This window comes from Pipistrellus kuhlii, unplaced genomic scaffold (assembly GCF_014108245.1).
Source record: "Pipistrellus kuhlii isolate mPipKuh1 unplaced genomic scaffold, mPipKuh1.p scaffold_m20_p_125, whole genome shotgun sequence".
Lineage (NCBI taxonomy): Eukaryota > Metazoa > Chordata > Mammalia > Chiroptera > Vespertilionidae > Pipistrellus > Pipistrellus kuhlii.
This window is the reverse complement of record NW_023425433.1, coordinates 1-20,502: the sequence shown is the minus strand read 5'-3', so window position 1 is coordinate 20,502 and position 20,502 is coordinate 1. Positions and strand designations below refer to the sequence as shown.

Below are 20,502 nucleotides of genomic sequence, written 5' to 3'. Positions count from 1 at the left end.
GAAACGCAGCACCTGCTCCACGTGAGTGAGCAAACCCCGCGGACTGCCCCTGACGGACACCGTGTCTGCACGGCCCACCTCCACAGAAACATCAGGCACTTGTTACGACTGCTGCTGGATGCTATTAAATATGTTCTAAAAACCCGGGCATCGAACTTTTTAACATTGGTACAAACTCCGCATCACCCTGTGCACACCCCGTGGGGGTCACAGCGGAGTGCGGGGAGCTCAGGCCCGCCGGCGCCGGGTCAGACCAGGTCCAGACGCAGCCTCCGGCAGATCTCCTGCCGAGCTCAGACACCCCGGTGCCGGCGGGCCCGGCCAGGACACAAAGCACCTGCCGGGCAGCGCACAGAGGGGAGGGGGTCGGGGAGGACGAGGAGGAGGAAGAAAGAAAATGGGACGGCAGGAGGAGATTTTACCAAAACCCCAAGAAACCTGCTCATGGCTGTGGAAAACTCAACCTTTATTGGCACCTGCCTAGTGCAGGGGGTTAACATTACACTGCGCTTGATCCATATATTAGTGTAAAAATCTGTCTCTTCCGCCAAAAATGTACAAACCCCAAGTGACCATAGAAAAACCAACGTGGCAGCTACGACAGAGATGCCAGACCCAGGGCCACGGGCGTTTCCCCGTCCCGATTCCAATGTTTATTCCACAGAAACGCCCGCTTCAAGGAGTGCTAGCTCTACAGGCGGGAGAGGTGGCGTGGCGGGCAGGCAGGCCCCCGGGTCCAGTGCTTCTGAGGATTGGCGTCGCCCTCAATTCCCCAGTCCTCAGCCAGTGGGTCCAGTGTGTGACGGAGGGAGAGGCGGGGCCGCCTCCCTCCAAGAACCAGTGTTGTCCAGGGGCCCGGCGGCTCCAGGGCCACGTCCAGTGTCTGCCCTGCGTCTGCCCCGGGCCTCCCCCAGGGCCGGCCAGAGGCCTCAGAGGGTCTGGCCACAGGTCCGCCGGGGCCGCCAGGCGGGAGCGGCGAGGGTCAGCTCCCGGAGGCGCCCCTGTGCCGCACTGCCTCGCCGAGGCCGGGGGCAGGTGGCCGCTGGCTCCTCTGGCTGGCGCCGGCTCCCAAGCTCCAGGGGGGCTGGCACAGGGCTCACACCGTGTTGAGTGCATCCTCTGCCAGGAAGCGGTGCAGCTGGGCAAAGGGCGGCCGCTGCTCCGGCTCCCGGCTCCAGCACCGGAGCATCAGCTCGTACAGGCCCAGGGGGCAGGCGGAGGGCCGGGACAGGTACACCTACGGTGGAGCAGGTGGAGCAGGTGAGGAAGGCGAGGGGCAGATGCTCCTTGGTTCCTGCCGCGGCCCCGCCTCCCGCCCCCGGGGCCGAGCGGAGCCCTCTCACCTGGCGGCCCTGGTCCCGGAAGAACTCCCCTGCGTTCTCGATGACCTGCTCGTCTGTCAGCTGCCCGAAGGGCTGGGCCCGGCAGAGCATCAGCACCTCCCACAGGGTCACCCCGAAGGCCCACACGTCGCTGGCCGTGGTGAACTTGCCCTGGTGCGTGGGTAAGGCATCGGGCAGCAGACCGCCCTTCGCGCCCCCTCGGCCCGGGGCCTGCCCTCTGCGCCTTGCTTCTCCGGCTCGGCCTCCCCCTCCCGCCCCCATTTCCTGATCTCGACTAACTCCCAACTCCCCTTCCTCTAGCTCTAGCCCCGCCCCGTTACTTGGTCTCTTGCTCTCTGCCCCACTCCACCTGTCAGACCCACTCTTGTCTCCGGGCCCTCCCGGCGGCCCTCCCTCCCTCCGTCCTCCGTGCTTCTCGGGTCCGAGCCACACCCTCACCATGGATGAGCTCGGAGGCCGCCCCTGCAGGCTCTCACCATGAGGATGCACTCCCAGGCCATCCAGCGGATGGGCAGCACCGCCCTGCCCTGCACCCGGTAGTAGTCCCCAGCGTAGAGGTTCCTGCTCATGCCGAAGTCGGCGATCTTGATGGTGAAATTTTCCCCAACCAGGCAGTTCCTGGTGGCCAGGTCCCGGTGCACAAAGTTGAGTGTGGCCAGGTAGCGCATGCCCGAGGCGATCTGGGTTGCCACGTGCAGCAGCATCGGGTAGCTGAGTGGGGGGCACGGACAGAGGGTCACTGGTAGCTTCACAGATCCCCAGGGCAGCCGCAATGCCAAGATGGAAGTACCAGGGGGAGGTGTGGTCAGTGCCCGCCCCACCCTACTGTGGTCACCTGACCCCAGGGAGCCGCTGCCTTTCTTGTGCACCTGACCGAGGCTCGGCAGTGAGGTGACGGGCACAGGGCACTCTGACGGGTCCAAGTCCCTCCGGGCCTTGAAGCAGGCAGGCCAGCCTCCCCGCCCCTCGGTCCTGGTCCCGGGCCCTCCCCAGCCTGTGTGCCTCCCACCCCGCGCTCTGCCCCCAGGCTGGCGCTCTCAGGGCGGGGCCTGCTGGGCAGCGGCTGACCTGATGGTGGGTCCCCGGGCGGGCTCCCCGCCCTCGGGGGGCCCCGCGGCCGCCTTGTCCTCCAGCTGGTGCGCACTGAGGAACTGGTTCAGGTCGCCGTTCTCCATGTAGTCGGTGATCATGCAGAGAGGGTCGTCCTGCACGCACACGCCCAGCAGCCGGATGATGTTTGGGTCCTTCAGCCTCGCCATGATCTTCACCTCCTTCAGGAAGTCGTTCCTGGAGCGGGGGAAGGCGAGAGGGCCGTGTGTGGCCTGCACAGCCCTGCTCCGCCCGCGGCACAGGCTGACTCCTGGGGTGCCTTCCTCGGACACCCCTCTGCTGTCTCCGCCATGCGCTCCTGGATCGCTCTGTGGCCGCGCCTCCACTCCCAGCCGCCACCTGGCGCTCACCTGGCGTTCTTGGTGGCATCCGGCCGCAGGATCTTGACAGCTACCAGCAGGGGGCGCCCCTTGCGCACACTAAGGGGGAAGTCGAGGCTGACGAGCTCCTCAGGGCGCTCCACCTCACACAGGTGCACCTGCAGAGAGGGTCCCGGGCGATGTCACGGGCGGCGGTTCCTGCTCCAGGGCCGAGTGCGCAGTGCCAGCCCCGGACGGCCCGGCATTCCCGACGGCCGGCGTCCTCCTTACCTCCCCAAACTGGCCCTCGCCTAGCTTCTCCTTGAAGCAGAGCCGTGACCGAGGGAAGTCCACTCTGGGGGGCCCGTCCCCCGCGCCCCCGGGGGGCAGCGCGGGCACGGCATAGGTGTTGCCCCCCGTGACGCCCTGCAGCGTGACGATGTCAGCCTCGGCGTAGTGGGGGACGCTGCTCTGAGGCGGCGGGGGCAGAAGCGGGGCGCCTGGCTTCTCAGGCTCCATGTAGTCCCCGCTGCAGGCTGCAGGGCAAAGGAGAGAAGGCATCAGGAGCCGCCGGGAGCCACGCCCGCACCCAGCCTCCCAGTCTGCTGGGTCAGAGCCTGGTCTGCCTCCCTCTGTCCTCAAACAGAAGCTGCGGGCGGCGGGGAGAGCTGGGGCCGGGCTTCCCGGGCACCGATGGCTGTGCGTGTCCTCCCGGCGCCCAGCTCGGCCTCCGCCCCTCACCAAGGCCGGTGCGCCGCACCCTCCACTTTCCCGCCTGTCCCGCTGCCGGCTCCTCGCTCTCACTCCACTGTTCCAGCCCCCCACCCCCAACCACCTTCAGCCTTGGCTCCTCCCTGCTCCCATCCCCCCCACCACACCCCGAGCTCAGAGACAAGCAGAGACAGGCACACAGCGGGAGGGCGTCCCTCAGGCCGCACAACAGGGTCTACAGACAGGAGGGCAGAGCCCCCTCGGCCCTGGAGGAGGGGAACAAGGAGAAGGCGACACCAGGAGGGGAGGCAGACAGAGGAGGGGCGAGCCTTCACCTCGGGGCTGCGGAGAGGACACAGGGGGGGCAGGGCCAGCACCCAGGGAGAGGCCCTCCTCCTCGGAGCTCTGGAGAGGGGAGAACAGAGGAGTCACAGCAGAGCCTGCCCGCCTCTCTGCTCTGGAGAGCCGAAGAGGGGAGGGGGGGAGAGCTGGGGGCGAGCTCCCCTCCTCAGCTCCGGAGAGGCCCGAGGGCGAGCAGAGGAGAGTTAGGGCACAAGAGAGGCCATGGGAGCTCGGGAGAGAGGCCAGTGAGGCGAGGGCAGTGCGAGGTGTGAGGCCCTTTCCCTGTCCCGTAAAGGCCTGGCGGAGTCCAGGAGAGGGGCTTACCCTGGGTGTTGGTGGGTTTGGCCCAGGCGGGTGTGGGGGGGCCCGGGCCTCGAGGGGGACGGGCGTAAGTGGCCAGAAGGAGGCGGTAGGCCGGATTGGAGAGCAGCAACGCTGTCGGGAGAAGGAGGGGTGGGGGACACGGGGAAGGGGTGAGACTCAAGGCTAGACAGACAAGGCGACCAGGAACAGGGCGAGACCAATGTACTGAGAGAGAATAAAGCACGATGCGGAGCACGCTGGCCAGCTGGGAGGATAGTGAATGGAAGCACGGAGAGACGGGTGGAGGGACGATGTGTGGAGGGACGATGCGTGGAGGGATGATGCGTGGAGGGATGACTGGACGGTGGACGGGTGATGCACAAATGGGCAGGTGGGTGGGAGAATGACAGGTACGTGAGGAATGATGAATGATATGTGCATGAGGTGGGGGTGGCGGATGGTGGTGGGTGGAAGGAACAGGGTGTGTCTAGGAGAAAGGAGGGGCGGGAGACACAGTGAGAGCACAGCAGAGAGCAGGGCGGCGTGTGGACGGGACAGGAGGCCGCTGGGGCTGTGGGTGGCAGGTGTGTGGGAAGCCCTGAGTGAGATCCTAAGGCAGTGGGCCGTGACCAGAGACACGGAAATAAGAAAAGGAGCTGAAACTGGGGGCGACATAAAAGCACGGGAACGGGAAAGGAGCACAGTGAGAACAGGCGGAGAGCACGGAGGCAGACAGGAGCGAGGGCTTACCGGAGCCGCCGGGGACACTGGGGGCAGGATGGGCTGGGTTCCCACGAGGCCGGGGCTCCTGGTACGGGGGTGGCTCTCGAGGGCTCGGGCGGTTGTTGATGAGGATGGTGTCGCCAGGGACAGAGAGATGAACCGTCAGCTCCTCTTCTAAGACCCGCCGCTCGGCCTTGGCGAGAAGGCAGTGTGAGCTGCTTGCCGCTCCCTCCTCCCATCCTCACTGCCTGCCTGCGTGGCGCACTGAACACCACCCACAGGCGGCGAACCCAGCTCCAGAGCATTCGAGTCCGCAGATGGGACCCCAGTCTGACAGTCCACATGGTCAACGTGAGCCGCCAACTCCCGGGAAGACATGGGTGTGGGGTTTGCACACTTCTCCGGGGCCCTGCAGCTCCACCCTTTCCCACCGCGTGCCGAGTCCGGAGCCCTGGACAGGGGGTCGCCGCTCCCCCTCCCCTTCCCGCCCTCCCTCCAGGCTTGCCTCCTCGCAGCAAGCAGCCAGGACACTGTGGTGACTGGCCCGCAGGCCCCAGCACCCCTGGATTTCCATGCACCCCACCCACACTTCCATAAGCGTCTCTTCAGCGACCCCTCTAATTATTCTGGTTAGACGGACCCTGACTGCAGACGCGGGGGTGGGGTGGGGGTGGGGCCAGGCCCGAAGCCCCGCCCACCTTGCTGAGGAGCCGGCGCCAGTGCAGCCGCCAGAGCATGAGGGCGATGATGAGCAGCAGCAGCAGGATGATGGCCACCAGGCAGCCGATGAGGATGGCCGTCGGGCTGCCCTCTGCCTTGGCCACGGGCTGCTGGCCCCGGGGCCCCAGCTCTGGGGTGGGAGGAAAGGGCGGAGGAGGATCAGAGCGGCAGGAGGCTCCCCACCCAAGCTGGGGTGCCGGGGGAGTGGTGCCCAGGACCCACCCTGAGGAGGCCCAGGCTGCTCACCCAAGCCGCTGAAGTTGGTGGGAGGTGGGCCAGGTGGCCACCAGGGGGCTGGTGGGAAGGTGCCCCCCAGAGCCAGGGAGGACTCGTTCACAACATCTGGGGAGAAGGAAGACAGAGAGGGAGGCAGACAGGGCAGCCGGGCAGGGCAGGGATTGCAGAACCAGGGGGAGGCCAGTGGGAACAGGGCTGACACTCAACACATGTCCCAACCAATCAGAACGGGAGGAGGGATGGGCCGGGCGGGAGGCCTGGCTGTGCTGGGCGTTAACCATTTAGCTGCTGGGCTGCGGGAAGATGCGGGGCTCGGAGATGGGCTCCTTCCCAGCCAGCAGTGTTTCGGTGTTTAGCAGCCAGCGTCACACTGGCCAACACCAGTCCTGGGGTCTCACCACAGACGGACAGGGACAGGTGGGGGGGGGGCTGCCACTACAGGGAGACCCCTGCTTGGGAAGTGTCCTGGGTGGGTGCCAGGGGCAGGTGTCGGGGACTAGGCGACATCAGGGCTTACCAGAGATGAAGGAGATCTCGCTGAAGAGCAGCCACGGCCCAGCAAAGAGGAAGCGGCACTGCAAAAAGCGGGCCACGCGGCCGCCCAGGGGCACCGACACCGCTCGGGCGCGCGGGTCCCCCAGGCCGCCCCCCAGGCCGTGCCGCACAGGCTCCCCCTCCCAGGCCGCGGCCGGGCCCCGCTTGAAGCGACACTCCACGCCGCCGGGCAGGCGGGCTCCCAGGGTGTGCATGTTGTTGCAGTGAGCCTGGGGAGGGAGAGGGCATGGGGCAAGGCCGGGCGGAGCGCCCGGGACCCCCGGCCCGGCGCCCCCGGGAGCGCACACACTCACCTGCATGGCCTGGAAGGCCCTGAGCCGGTCAAACTCAAACTCCATCTCCACGTAGCCGCCGGGGAAGCTGTGGTTGCTCCATCCCACATAGTCATAGCCCGGCCAGACCCGCAGCTCCCGGCTCTCCCGAAAGTCATCCAGCCCCAGCACGCCGTCCGCCAGCTGGCCCAGCCCGCCGTACTGCAGCCTGCGGGCGGCGGCCGGGGAGAGAAGAAAGCGTCCGAGCCAGTGCTTGGCGGCCGGCCCCTGGCCCGGCCTCACCGCTCTCCCACCACCAGGACAGGACGGGTCCTCGGAGCCACGTGCTGCGCGTCCCCCACGACGTGCGTGTTTATTGTGACATTGAGGTGTCGGCAAAGGGGTGCCTTTTTCTACTTCCAGTGTCACATGAGCTACTGGTCGCCTTGCTGGCCTTCAGTCCTGGTCCTGTCCCTTTAGCCCACCTGACCCCGCCTCCCCATTCTATCTCACTGCATGACTACCTACCCGCACCCCCGCCCCGCCCACTGTACTCCCCTCCCTCCCCAGGCCCCGCCAGCAGGGCCCGCTTCTTCACCCGCCAACGGCGTGCGTGGTGTGTCCATCGTAGGTGGAATCATTGAGGTGCACGGCCTCAGCCAAGTTCATCGTCTGCCCCACAGGGGCCGTGTAAGACAGCAGTCCATCTGGGCAGGGTGGGAGGGGGCATGGGGCGGGCTTGGAGGAGGCCATGCTGGCCAGTCCCCTCTTCACTCAGAATGCAGCTCCTCCCCCGGCCCTCCCCCCACCTGCAGGACAGGGACCCAGTTTGGGGGAGGAGCCCCTGAACAGCTCACCTTTCCAGAGGCAGCCGTAGAGCTCCACCCGCAGACAGACGCTCATGACCCGGTCAGCACGGGGGTAGAAGCGGACCAGTCGGGCCACCATGGGGGGCCCAAGGTCCTTCAGCACCACTCCCCCCGGGTCCTCATTTCCCAGGATCACCTGCAAGCCGGGGGACAGGTGGGTGGGTGGGAAAGGCAGGTCTGCATCCCGCCACCTGCTCCCGCCCCAGCCCCCAGCCCTCCGCTCACTCTGCAGGTGCCCAGGGCCACAGGAGACAGCTGTGCAGAGTGAGGCGGCAGAGGGCCCGGGGCAGTGGGAGAGGGGGTGGCCAGAAGAGGCTGGCCAAGGTGACATCTGGGGGAGAGGGGGGGGCAGGGCGAGCCTTGGACAGGGGGTGGACATGGGGCGGGAGGAGCTTTCCAGACAGAGAAGAGCCAGTGAAAATGCTGAAGGTGTGGGATGAGCCTAGCTGGCCCACAAACGGCCGGAAAACCAGGGTGGCCAGTGGGCAAGGCCAGGGAACGGGCACGGCCAGGGCCAGGCGGCCACGTGGTGTTTCCTGCGAGTGGAGCTGACCGCGGTGGCAGCCACTGGGCCCATCGGACATGTATCTCCTTTTTAGTTTTTTTATTTGGAGTTTATTAAAGCTGGAAAGAGCGAGACACAGGAGAGCCTGGGACAGAAGACACAGCAGGGAGGGCGTGGCGGGGAAGGGAGCCGGGCTGGGCTGCTGGCTCACTAAGAAGTCAGAGAGCTCTGGCCGGTGCTCAGAGGTAAGAGATTCCGCCTGGGCAGCAGAGAGCCACAGGTTCGATTCCTGGTCAAGGGTGCGTGCCTTGGTGGCGAGTCTCTCACAGCACATCTAACAGCCTCTCCCCTTCCACTCTCACTAAAAATCGATGGAAAAAATATCCTCACTCCTTGGGCAAGGATTGAATGAATGGATGAATGAATGAAGTCAGAGAAAAGGAGGCCTTGGGGACAAGGTCAGGGGTCAGCCCGGGATGAGCTGCCGCTGCCCGGTGGTCCCCGGTTGCCAGGCTTGCGGGCCCTCAGGGTGGAGGAGGGGCACGCCTGTGCGGGCCTGCCTGACCGCCTCGTCCGAAGGACACTGACGCCGCCTCCAAGGCGAGCTCTGACTCAGGCAGGACGGGCAGGAGCAGGGAGAACAGTTAGGGACCTCAGCCCGCACTGAGCGGGATGGGGTGGGGAAGGTGGGGCTCGCCCCGGCAGGTGGAAGAGGGGGAGAAGGGGGAGTGGTGGAGGCAGGAAACAGCAGGAGGCAGCACAGACTGGCCTTGCTGATGTGTTGGAAGCAGGAGGTGAGAGAACAGAGTCGGGGTATCATCTTAGCTCCTGGCCTGAGCCGCCCAGTGGGCACATATGGTGCCAGCTCCTGAGCTGGAGGACATGGGGAGGGGGCGGGGGCCGGGCTGGGCGGGTGTGGGACTCAAGCTCAGCTTGGGAAGCTGACGGTAAGTTTGAAACCCCCCAGGTTGGACAGCGTCCAGGTTGGGTTGAGAGGGTGTGGACCGGAGGGTGGTCCGTGGACAGGTGGAGGAGAAGAGAGCCACCCTCCTGGCTGTCCCCTTGCAGCCTCACCTCCTGACCCCAGCGGTCCCTCCAGTCCATCCAGCGGTGGCCGTCCCGGGAGTAGCGCAGCCGGTAGCTGGGGGAGAACTCCTTGCCCAGGCCGCCAGCGTGCCGCCCCTGGGTGCCCACCAGAGCCACCAGGTGCAGCCGCCGCAGATCCACCTGCAGGTACTCCTCCTCCTTGGGAAAGACCGGCCCTGCCGGGCACCAGGCCCCGTCCCCATCGCTGCTCTCCAGCCTGGGAGGGGGCAGGAGGTCACAGGAGCACCTGGCCTGGGTCTGCCTCTGGCTCTAGTTTAAAGCCCCAGGACTGCGGGGTCTCACGGGCACGGGCCCTCTCAGAAGCCTCGGCTTGCGCAGAGGGGCTGGAGGGGCAAGCAGAGACCCAGGAGCTAACCTCCAGGGCCGCCCTGCCCGGAGAGCCAGGTACCTGCTGTGACGAGCCGCCGTGGAGTCTGACCAGGAGCTAGAGGCAGAGATGTCCCCGTCCGGGATGGTCCGGTCCTGCATGCCCAGGGCATAGCGGCACTTGGCTGGTGAGGACAGGCAGGTGAGGGTCCTGCCTCTGACTGTCTCCCAGGCCCCACCCTCAGGCACCAGAGCCGCCTCCTCACCAGGGTTGAAATGTCCTGTCATGTCGGCACCTCCAGTTGCCACGGAGAACAGCAGCAGCAGAGATGAGAGGGCCCTCGGCCCCATAGCTCCTGATCCCTTGGGCCTAAGGGGGTGGGGGCAGCATCTCTACAGGGAACAAAATGGGGGGAAGGGGTAAGTTAAAGGGCAACCAAGGAGCCAGGGTCTCCACCAGCAACAGCAGAGAGAGGCAGCACGGGCTGCTTGGGGAGAATGAAGTAAGAGGACGGGGCTGTCTGACAGCACCCGCCATGTTTTTAGAATGCTTCCCGGGAACCAGACCCTGGGCTAATCTCTCCCCTCCCCACCTAGGAGCCCCCGTTTTTTAGACAAGTGAGGGCCCCGCGCCCTCCAGTCTCACAGCCCCTGTAGCCTACGAGCGCAGTGTGACCCCAGGCCAGGTCTGGGCGGCACCGGGAAACATGGAGAAGTGCAGGCTGCAGGCCCCATCCTGGGCCCTCCCGGGTCTGTGCCAGGGACGTCTGCGAGCCTGCTCTCCCCCGGAGGCCCAGGCAGCTCCTCCCGGCGGAACCCGTCCCAACGGCGCCTCCTAATGAACCCTGGACCCCCTCCAGCCCAGGCAGGGGGAGCCCTCCAGCCCAGGCAGGGGGACCCCTCCAGCCCAGTCAGGAAGAGCAGCCTGGCCTGTCCTCTTCCCAGGTCCGCACTGAACTCCCAGCCCTGGAACCCTGAGGGACCCCCAGGACCACCCTGCACACTGCAGCTCTTCCTGCTGTGCCTTCCCTCCTGGCCTGACCACCCAGTCCCCACTTTCTGAAGGTCACTCCAGGGTGTAGGAGGAGTGGGGCACACTCCCCCATCCTTTTGTCCTCCTCCAGCTGCTCCCACAATGCTCTAAGCAGGAATGTAAGAGGCAGCTGAGACCCCACAGCTCTGAAGCAGCAGCTGAGGGCTGAGTTACGGAGGGCACCCTGCATCCAGTCAGAGCTAGAACCAGAGGCATCATACCTAGTCCCCTGGGGTCCAGAAGCCACCCATAGGGGCCTGGAACCCTGGGTGCCGCTCTCCACCACAAACCGCCCCCCCACCCCGTCAGAACAGCAGGCCCTTGTTCCTGAGTAACCTTCCTGCCAACCCCAGATGAGTCATCAGAGCCAGACGGGCAAGAGGAGCCGGGCAGACACAGCCCGGGCAGAGACACAGACGGGCAGGGGATGGGAGGTGGGGGGCAGGGAGGCAGGCGAGAAACACAAAGCAAGGGGTAGATAGGCAGGCTCAGAAACACGGCGCCAGGCCACCCTTCCCCGCCTCCCATCCCCCGTTCTCTCCGCTGGGCCAGACCCAGGAGGCAGGCCCACAGCCCACCCACCCACCGCCCTGCCCCGCACAGCCAATGACAACCTGGAGGCTGGACACCCTCCCCTGCCAGACACACTCACCCGCTGTGTATGCAGACACTCTCACACGGACACTCTCACACAGACACTCTCACACAGACACTCTCACATGGACACTCTCACACACACAAACACACACACACACACAGACACACACACACAGACACACACTCACACACTCTCTCACACAGACACACTCACACAAACTGTCTCTCACACAGACACACTCACCTACAGACACTCACACATGGACACTCTCACACACACACACACACACAGAGACACACACACACACACAGAGACACACACACACATACACACACTGACACACACACACACTCTCACACAGACACACACACTGTCTCTCACACAGACACACTCACATACAGACACTCTCACACAGACACACTCACATACAGACACACACACTCTCACTGATATATTCACACACAAACACACACACAAACACACACACTCACACACAGACACTCTCACACACACAAACACACACACACAGAGACACTCACACACACACACACACTCTCACACAGACACACACACTCTCTCACACAGACACACTCACATACAGACACTCTCACACAGACACACACTGACATACTGACATACACTCTCACACAGACACACTCACATACAGACACTCTCACAGACCCACCCACACACACTGTCTCTCACACAGACACACTCACATACAGACACAGACTCTCACAGACATATTCACACCCAACACACACACACAGACACACTCACACAGACACTCTCACATAGACATTCACACACAGACACTCTCACACAGACACTCTCACACAGACACAGACACTCTCACACAGACACAGACACTCTAACACAGACACTTACACACGGACACACACACTCTCACACAGACACTCTCATACAGACACAGACACTCACACACAGACACAGACACTCTCACACAGACTCACACACAGACACACACACAGACACACTCACACACAGACACACTCACACAGATATTCTCACACAGACACTCACACAGACACAGACACTCTCACAGGGACACTCTCACACAGACACTCTCACACAGACACAGACACTCTCACACGGACACACTCACACAGACACACACACTCACACAGACACACACACTCTCACACAGACACACTCACACAGACACACAGACACTCTCACACAGACACACTCACACAGACACACGCACACAGACACTCTCACACAGACACACACAGACACTCACACAGACACTCTCACACAGACACACTCACACACAGACACTCACACAGACACTCTCACACAGACACTCGACACACTCATACACAGACACTCACACAGACACAGACACTCTCACACAGACACAGACACTCTCACACGGACACTGTCACACAGACACACAGACACACTCACACAGACACACGCACACAGACACTCTCACACAGACACAGACACTCTCACACGGACACTCTCACACGGACACACTCACACAGACACACAGACACACTCACACAGACACACGCACACAGACACACGCACACAGACACTCTCACACAGACACAGACACTCTCACACGGACACTGTCACACAGACACACAGACACACTCACACAGACACACGCACACAGACACTCTCACACAGACACAGACACTCTCACACGGACACTCTCACACAGACACACTCACACAGACACACTCACACAGACACACGCACACAGACACACGCACACAGACACACGCACACAGACACAGACACTCTCACACGGACACTCTCACACAGACACAGACACTCTCACACGGACACAGACACTCTCACACGGACACTCTCACACAGACACACGCACACAGACACACGCACACAGACACTCTCACACAGACACAGACACTCTCACACAGACACACTCACACAGACACAGACACTCTCACACGGACACTGTCACACAGACACACAGACACACACAGACACACGCACACAGACACTCTCACACAGACACAGACACTCTCACACAGACACACTCACACAGACACACGCACACAGACACACGCACACAGACACACTCACACAGACACACTCACACAGACACTCTCACACAGACACTCTCACACAGACACAGACACTCTCACACAGACACTCTCACACAGACACACTCACACACAGACACTCTCACACAGACACTCTCACACAGACACTCTCACACAGACACACTCACACACGGACACTCTCACACAGACACTCTCACACAGACACTCTCACACAGACACTCACACACAGACACACGCACACAGACACTCTCACACAGACACTCTCACACAGACACAGACACTCTCACACAGACACACGCACACAGACACACGCACACAGACACTCTCACACGGACACTCCAGACCCCGCACCTGGAGCCCGCTGAGTGCGAGGCTGGATGGGCTGGGCACACAGCCTCGGGGAGGGTGCCCCACACGCGGCACGCGGCGCACAGAGCCCCGCAGGCGGACAGCCGCCCGCCCCTCGGCCTTCCGTGCGCACCGCCTGCCCTGAGCGGCCCAGACACCTGTGGGCGGGCGACGGACGGCCAGGGCGGCCCCGCGAGCCCGGCAGGAGCCCAGGGGGCAGGAGCCGGGGAGCCGGGCGCAGCCACCCCCTCGCCCCACCGGCCAGGGAGGGCTCCCGGGCGCGGCGCCGGGCAGCCGGCGGCGGGGGGCGCCCTGCGGCCCAGCCTGGCGGTGCCGCCCAGCGGGGCTCCGGGGCCTGGGCGCCGGGCCGGCCGGGCGGGGCGGCGGGCGGCGGGCGGCGGGCGGCTGTGCTCGCTCTCCGCCCGGGGGCGGCGGCCGCTCGGCAGGTCCGGGCCAGGCCCCTGGCAGGAACCGGAGCTGCGGGCGGAGGCCCGGGCTGGCCCGGCAGGAGGCGCCGCTGCTGCGTGAGGGCCCCGCCGCCGGGGCCTGCCCGAGGCCGGCTCCCCCCACCCCCCACCCCGGGCAGGCAGACCCTGGGCCGGGACAAGTGCAGCTCCGCGCGGCCCCCGCCAGGTCCCCGCCGCCAGGCCCCCGCCCGCCCCGCGGCCCTACCTCTCCTCGCGCGGCCCGGGAGGCGGCGGGCGGCGGGCGGCCCGGGAGGCGGCGGGCGGAGCGGGGCCCCGGAGGCGGCGGGCGGCGGGCGGGCGGCGCCTGGCGGAGTGGAGGCGCCGGCGGCTCGGACGGCGGCGGGAGCAGCTGTCGGGCCGCGGGGCCGCAGCCAGGCCTCCGCCCCGCCCGCCGCCTCCCAGGCCCCGCGGGCCCGCGTCCCCGCCCACCTCCGCTCCGCGTCCGCGGCGCCCTTCACCCCCCGAGCCCCAGGTTCCCCCGGAGAGCCCCTCCCAGGCCTCGCTCCGGCCTCCCGCGCCCCGGCCTCCCTGCCCCGCTGGGCTCAGTGCCCGGAGAGGGAGGTGGCGGGCAGGTTCCCACAGGCCGGCGGCGGGCAGGCGTCTGCTGGGAGAGGCTCACCTGCCCCAGCCCCATCCGCACCCCTCTGTGCCCCCATCCGCACCCCTCTGCGCCCCCACTCCGCCCCACTGTGCCCCCACTCCGCCCCACTCTGTGCCCCCACTCCACCCCACTCTGTGCCCCCACTCCGCCCCCCTCTGTGCCCCGTCTCCGCACCCCTCTGCGCCCCCTCTCCGCACCCCTTTGTGCCCCCACTCCGCCCCACTGTGCCCCCACTCCGCCCCCCTCTGTGCCCCCTCTCCGCTCCCCTTTGTGCCCCCTCTCCGCGCCCCTCTGTGCCCCCACTCCGCCCCCCTCTGTGCCCCCACTCCGCCCCACTCTGTGCCCCCACTCCGCACCCCTCTATGCCCCCACTCCGCGCCCCTCTGTGCCCCTACTCTGTGCCCCCCACTCTGTGCGCCCCACTCTATGCCCCCCACTCTGCCCCAAGCCTGGCGCACGCCCTCTCTCCTGGGCCCTCCAGTTCCTCCCTGACTCAGTCCAGACTCCGGCCCTGGGTCCCCGGGAGGCCTCCCCACGCGCCCTGGGCCGGGGACTGGAGGGGCTGGAGGGGCTGGCCGGGAGGGGGGTGAGGGGGCCGGGGGCTGGAGAGGCTGGCCGGGAGGGGGGTGAGGGGGCCGGGGGCTGGAGGGGCTGGCCCGGAGGGGGCTGAGGGGGCCGGGGGCTGGAGAGGCTGGCCCGGAGGGGGCTGAGGGGGCTGGGGGCTAGAGGGGCTGGCCCGGAGCGGGGTTGGGGAGGCGCGGGGCAGAGCAGCCAGCCTGGGCCGCACACACGCAGGCACCGCGGGCCGCGGGGAGGTGGGCAGCGGGTCCGCCCACCCGCTCAGGCCAACCGCCATGTCTCCGCCTGGCCCCCTCCGGTCCCCGGAGCCTCTCACCAGCTGCCGTCCGCCAGGCCCGGGACCGGACTCCCCGCGACCGGCACCCAGAGCACCGCCGGGAAGAGGCGGCCCGGGCCCGCCGCCCGCGCCCCCGTCGCCCGCGCGCCCCACCTGCCAAGGGACGCACCCGCCCTCCGCAGGGGACGCGAGGCCGGCCTGCCCCACGGCCCGCTCCGCCGAACCCGCGCCCAGCACCTACCCCTTGGGACGGTCTGGGGATCGGGCCGGGAGCGGGCGGGGCGGAGCCGGGCGGGCGGGGCCCGGGCGTCCCGGAGCCTCACCTGGGGCGCTGGCCTGGGCGGCAGGCGGGGCCGGGGGCGGGGCCCCACGCCCGGGAGAGGCGGGCCCCTCGCACTCGGGCGGGACCTTCCACACCCGCCGCGGGCGGGGGCGGGGGAGCACGGCGGGCCGGGGGTCCGCCGTGGGCAGTGAACCGTAAACCCCGGAGACCCCCGCCCCGGAGGAATTCCTAACGGGTGACGCCGGTTCGCTGGGGGACGCGGCTGACAGCCGACGCGGCTGAGCCGGCTGGAATGCGGGGCTCGGAGCCCAGATTCCCAGGGGCCGCGCGGGAAACCCCAGCCGTTCCGGGGCCCGGAGCGGGGCCAAGGCTGAGCGGCCACCCCGCGCCTCCGGCCACCCCTCCACAGGCCTCTGTCCCCCGGGCCACGGGCCTCCCCTCCCCCGCCGGGCCTGCTGCGGCGGGGATGGCTGGCGGAGCGCGGAGGGGCGCTGCAGGCCCCGCGGCGGCCCTCCCGGGCGAGCAGCGGGGCTGGTGGGGCGGGTGGGGGCGGACGAGGCCCTGACTCCCGGTACCAGGGAAACCCGCTCCGGAGGGGGGCTCTCCGCGGGAGAGCAGGAGCACCCAGAGCGGCGGTCCCGGTGGCGGGGGCGGGCGGCGGGAGGCACCCAGGGGGGACGGGCGGCGGGAGGCACGGGGGTGGAGCGGGGGGGTGGGGAGGGCGGCGGGAAGCACCCTGGGGGGACGGGCGGCGGGAGGCACCCGGGGGTGGGGGGACGGGCGGCGGGAGGCACCCGGGAGCAGGGCTGGGGGCGCGGGAGCCTGAGAGCGACGGGCGGGGAGAGGGCACGCACGCAGGAAGGCGGGAGCCTGGGTCCGGGGAGGACGCGGGCGGGCGGGCGCCCTGTGGGGCGGGAGAGGGCAGGAAGCCGGGCCGGAGCGAGCGGCGGACCGAGGGGACGGGGACAAAGACAAAGAGAAGAGGCCGGACGGAGACCCCGCTGGGGAGCGCGGGGCCGGAGCGCCCGGAGAGCCGGAGGCTGGGAGGGCGGCGGGTCAGGCCCGGGAAGAGCGAACCGGCGTCGCTCCCGGTCTGGGCTCGGGACCCAGAGGCCGCAGACGCCCCTGGGGGGCCCGGCCCCTCAGCCCAGGCTCCCCCTCCCGCCTCCCCAGCAGGCGAGCTGCCCCCGCCCGCCTCCGCCCGGACCGCTGTCCCGCCCTCCAGGGGAGGCCGGGCTCAGGCCCACTCCGGCCTCCCAGTCCAGCTCCGGCTCCCTCTCACCCGTTCAGTCCTGGGTCCCAGTCCCCCCAGTCTCAGGCCTTTGGGGTCCCAGGTCTGAAGCTGCCAATGCTGCCGGGCTTTGTCCGCCCTGCGGGGCGGGAGCAGCTGCCCCAGCCAGCTGCCTCGGCTTCAACGTGACCATGGCAACGCAGCCGGCGGCCCCGCGGAGGGGGAGGAGAGCCTGGCCCCGAGACAGGAGGGAGAGGCCAGCGCGAGAAACTGAACCGGAGGGAGCCCGCAGACAAAGAGCCCGAACAAAGGGGGGAGGCTGGCCGGGAAGGCTCACGGGCTGCTGGGGCGCAGCGGGCGCAGGTCCTGCCGAGGGGGCGGTCCAGGCGGGAGCGACTGACCGCCAGGAGGCGGGAGAAGGACGGTTGCCATGGTTTGGCAGGTCCTTTGGAGGTCTCCTGAGTCCCCCACGTTCTCTCAGTCTTTGCACCCTGGGCAGAACCAGAGTTCCAGTTTCTTTTTTTCCTTTTTAAACATATTTTTACTGATTTCAGAGAGGAAGGGGGTGGGGGGGAAGAGAGACAGAAACATCAATGATGAGAATCACGGATCAGCTGCCTCCTGCAGGCCCCCCACTGGGATGCAGAGCCACCATCCAGGCACCTCCTGAGGTGACCTCCTGGTTCATAGGTTGGCGCTCAACCGCTGGGCCATACTGCTGGGCAAGAATGCGTTTCCTGGCTGGTTCCCCAAGTTGTACCGGTGTCCACAAGTCACCCTTAGTTTTCAAGAATAACCCCAATGTAAACACAGTCCGGCCTGTCCCCTCTAAAGTACCAATGTCCTTGTCAGAAATGTTGTCTGATTCTTGGTTTAGAAACCAGGGCCCCAAAGCCAAGGTGCTGATTGGACCTGGAGGGGCAGGGAGGGAGGAGGAAGCACCTCTCACAGCACCATGGGGGGCGGGGGCTGAGCAGTGAGCACTGGCACCTGCACCCAGACCCGGCCCTCAGGATGGAGAGGGAATGGCGGCCTGCCCAGGGGCCTGCCGCAGGTCCTGTGCGGGCGGCGCAGCGGGCAGGCCCTCTGACGCAGCACAACCCACAGCCCCAGCGCCACTGGTGTCACCCGTTCCACCTCACTTCATCCTCAGTCACAGAGGGTTGTCAGCCTCGAGGCGTCTGACAGGAAGAGCTGCCTGTTCAGAGTCCAGAGGGGGAGCCAGGCAGGTGCCTGTGTGCACACACAAGCATATGTATGTATGCATGCCTGTATGTGTGTGTGTGTGTGGTGTGTGTGTGTGTGGTGTGTGTGGTGTGTGTGGTGTGTGTGTGTGTGGTGTGGTGTGTGTGTGTGTGGTGTGTGTGTGGTGTGTGTGTGTGGTGTGTGTGTGGTGTGTGGTGTGTGTGTGTGTGGTGAGTGTGTATGGTGTGTGTGTGATGTGTGTGTGGTGTGTGTGTGGTGTGTGGTGTGTGTGTGTGTGTGGTGTGTGTGGTGTGTGTGTGGTGTGTGGTGTGTGTGTGTGTGGCGTGTGTGTGTGTATGGTGTGTGTGTGGTGTGTGTGGTCTGTGTGTGTTGGTGTGTGGTGTGTGTGTGGTGTGTGTGGTCTGTGTGTGTTGGTGTGTGGTGTGTGTGGGTGTGTGTGTGGTGTGTGTGTGGTGTGTGTGGTGAGTGTGTATGGTGTGTGTGTGATGTGTGTGTGTGGTGTGTGGTGTGTGTGTGTGTGGTGTGTGTGTGTGGGTGTGTGTTTGGGGTGTGTGTGTGTGGGTGTGTGGGTGTGTTTGTGGTGTGTGTGTGGTGGTGTGGTGTTGTGTGGTGTGGTGTGTGGTGTGTTGTGGTGTGTGGTGTGTGGTGGTGTGTGTGTGTGTTGTGTGTATGGTGGTGTGGTGTGTGTGTGTGGGCTGGTGTGTGTGTGTGTGTGTGTGGTAGTATGTGTGTGGTGTGTGTGTTGTGGTGTCGGTGTGTGTGTGGTGTGTGTGTGTCTGGTGTGTGGTTGGTGTGTGGTGTGTGTCTGTGTGTGTGTGGTGTGTGGTGTGGTGTCGGTGTGTGTGTGTGTGTGTGTGTGTCTTGTGTGGTGTGTTCGGTGTGTGTTGGTGTTTGTGTGTGTATGTCGGTGTGTGGTGTGTGTGGTATGTGTGTGTTGTGTGTCTGTTGGTGTGGTAGGTGTGTGTGTGGTGTGTGTGTGGTGTGTGTAGGTGTTGTGTGTGGTGTGTGTGTGGTGTGTAGGTGTGTGTGTGTGTGGTGTGCATGTGTGTGTGGTTGTAGGTGTGTGGTGTGTGGTGTGAGTGGTGTGTGGGTTTTTGTGTGTGTGTGTGTTGTGGTGGGTGTGTAGGTTGTGGTGTGGTTGTGTTTGGTGTGGGTGTGTGCGTGTGTGTGTGGTTGGGTGTGTGTGATGTGTGTGGTGTGTGTGTGTGGTGTATGTGCATGTGCATGTGTGTGGTGGTGTGTGGTGTGTGTGTTTGTGTGTGGCCTGTGTGTGTTGTGTGGGTGATGGTGTGTGTGGTGTGTGTGGGTGTGGGTGTTGTGTGGTGTGGTGTGTGTGGTGTGTGTGGTTGGTGTGTGATGGGGTACGGTGTGTGTGGTGTGTGTGGTGGGGTGTGTGTGGTGTGTGTGGTGTGGTGTGTGTGGTGTGGTGTGGTGTGTGTGGTGTGTGTTGTGTGTGTGTGTGTGTGTGTGTGTGGTGTGTGTGTGTTGGTGTGTGTGTGGTGTGTGTGTATGGTGGTGTGTGTGATGTGTGTGTGTGGTGTATGTGTGCGGTGTGTGTGTGGTGTGTGTGTGGTGTATGTGTGCGGTGTGCGGTGTGTGGTGTGTGTGTGTGGTGTGTGTGTGTATTTTGTGTGTATTGTGTGTGTGGTGTGTGTGTTTGTGGTGTGTGTGTGTGTGTGGTGTGTGTGTGGTGTGTGTGGTCTGTGTGTGTTGGTGTGTGGTGTGTGTGTGTGTGGTGTGTGTGGTGAGTGTGTGTGGTTGTGTGTGGATGTGTGTGGTGTGTGAGGGTGTGGTGTGTGTGTGTCGGTGTGGTGTAGTGTGTGGTGTGTGGTGGTGGATGTGTGTGTGGTGTGTGGTGGTGTGTGTATGGTGTGTGTGGTGTGGGTGGTGTGTGTGTTGTGTGTGTGTGTTGTGTGTGTGTGTGATGGTGTGGTGTGGTGTGTGGTGTGAGTGTGTGGTGTTGTGGTGTGTGGGGTGTGTGTGGTGTGTGTGGTGTGTGTGGGGTGTGTGTGTGTGTGGTGTGTGTGTGGTGTGTGTGTGTGGTGTGTGTGTGTGTGGGTGTGTGTGTTGTGGTGTGTGTGGTGTTGTGTGTGTGTGTGTGTGTTGTGTAGTGTGGTGTGTGTGTTGTGTGTGTGGTGTGTTGTGTGTGTGTGGGTGTGTGTGTGGTGTGTGTGTGTGTGTTGTGGTGTTGTGTGTGTTTGGTGGTGTGTGTGTGTGGTGTTGGTGTGTGTGGTGTGGTTGTGGTGTGTGTGTGTGGTGTGTGGGTGTGTGTGGTGTGGGTGTGTGTGGTGTTTGGTGTGTGTTGTGTTGTGTGTGTGTGTGTGGTTTGTGTGTGTTGTGGTGTGTGTGGTGTGTGTGTGTGTGTGTGGTGTGTGTGTGTGGTGGTGTGTGTGTGGTGTGGTGTGTGTGTGTGGTGTGTGTGTGTTGGTTGTGTGTGT

General features: G+C 65.1%; 1 protein-coding gene across 17 annotated transcripts; it reads right to left on the bottom strand.

The window, feature by feature from the left end:
- Positions 1 to 449: 449 nt before the first annotated feature.
- Positions 450 to 16,928, bottom strand: DDR1 (discoidin domain receptor tyrosine kinase 1). 17 transcript variants are annotated; one of them, XM_045580393.1, is made up of 18 exons: positions 16,910 to 16,928; positions 9,648 to 9,774; positions 9,464 to 9,566; positions 9,043 to 9,271; positions 7,452 to 7,599; positions 7,193 to 7,301; positions 6,637 to 6,823; positions 6,306 to 6,552; positions 5,798 to 5,893; positions 5,530 to 5,681; positions 4,859 to 5,024; positions 4,130 to 4,240; positions 3,044 to 3,288; positions 2,804 to 2,931; positions 2,412 to 2,630; positions 1,820 to 2,054; positions 1,344 to 1,493; positions 450 to 1,237 (listed from the first exon to the last, which is right to left on the bottom strand). In XM_045580393.1, exons 2-18 carry the CDS (start codon positions 9,730 to 9,732, stop codon positions 1,097 to 1,099), a joined length of 2,751 nt encoding a protein of 916 aa, XP_045436349.1. In that variant the 5' UTR covers positions 9,733 to 9,774; positions 16,910 to 16,928; the 3' UTR covers positions 450 to 1,096. The 17 variants fall into 17 exon arrangements, 15 of the variants coding, with proteins under 15 accessions (XP_045436349.1, XP_036290370.1, XP_045436352.1 ...); XM_036434477.2 differs by lacking the exon at positions 16,910 to 16,928 and adding an exon at positions 15,586 to 15,604; XM_045580396.1 differs by lacking the exon at positions 16,910 to 16,928 and adding an exon at positions 15,514 to 15,532.
- Between the last annotated feature and the right edge of the window lie 3,574 nt (positions 16,929 to 20,502).

Excerpts from the sequence above, each read along its gene's own strand:
- DDR1 (XM_045580393.1), bottom strand. The coding sequence starts at position 9,732 with ATGGGGCCGAGGGCCCTCTCATCTCTGCTGCTGCTGTTCTCCGTGGCA. Across the intron at positions 6,553-6,636 it reads GGGCCTTCCAGGCCATGCAG|GCTCACTGCAACAACATGCA; the intron begins GTGAGTGTGTGC and ends CTCCCTCCCCAG. Across the intron at positions 5,894-6,305 it reads CGAGATCTCCTTCATCTCTG|ATGTTGTGAACGAGTCCTCC; the intron begins GTAAGCCCTGAT and ends CCTTCTCCCCAG.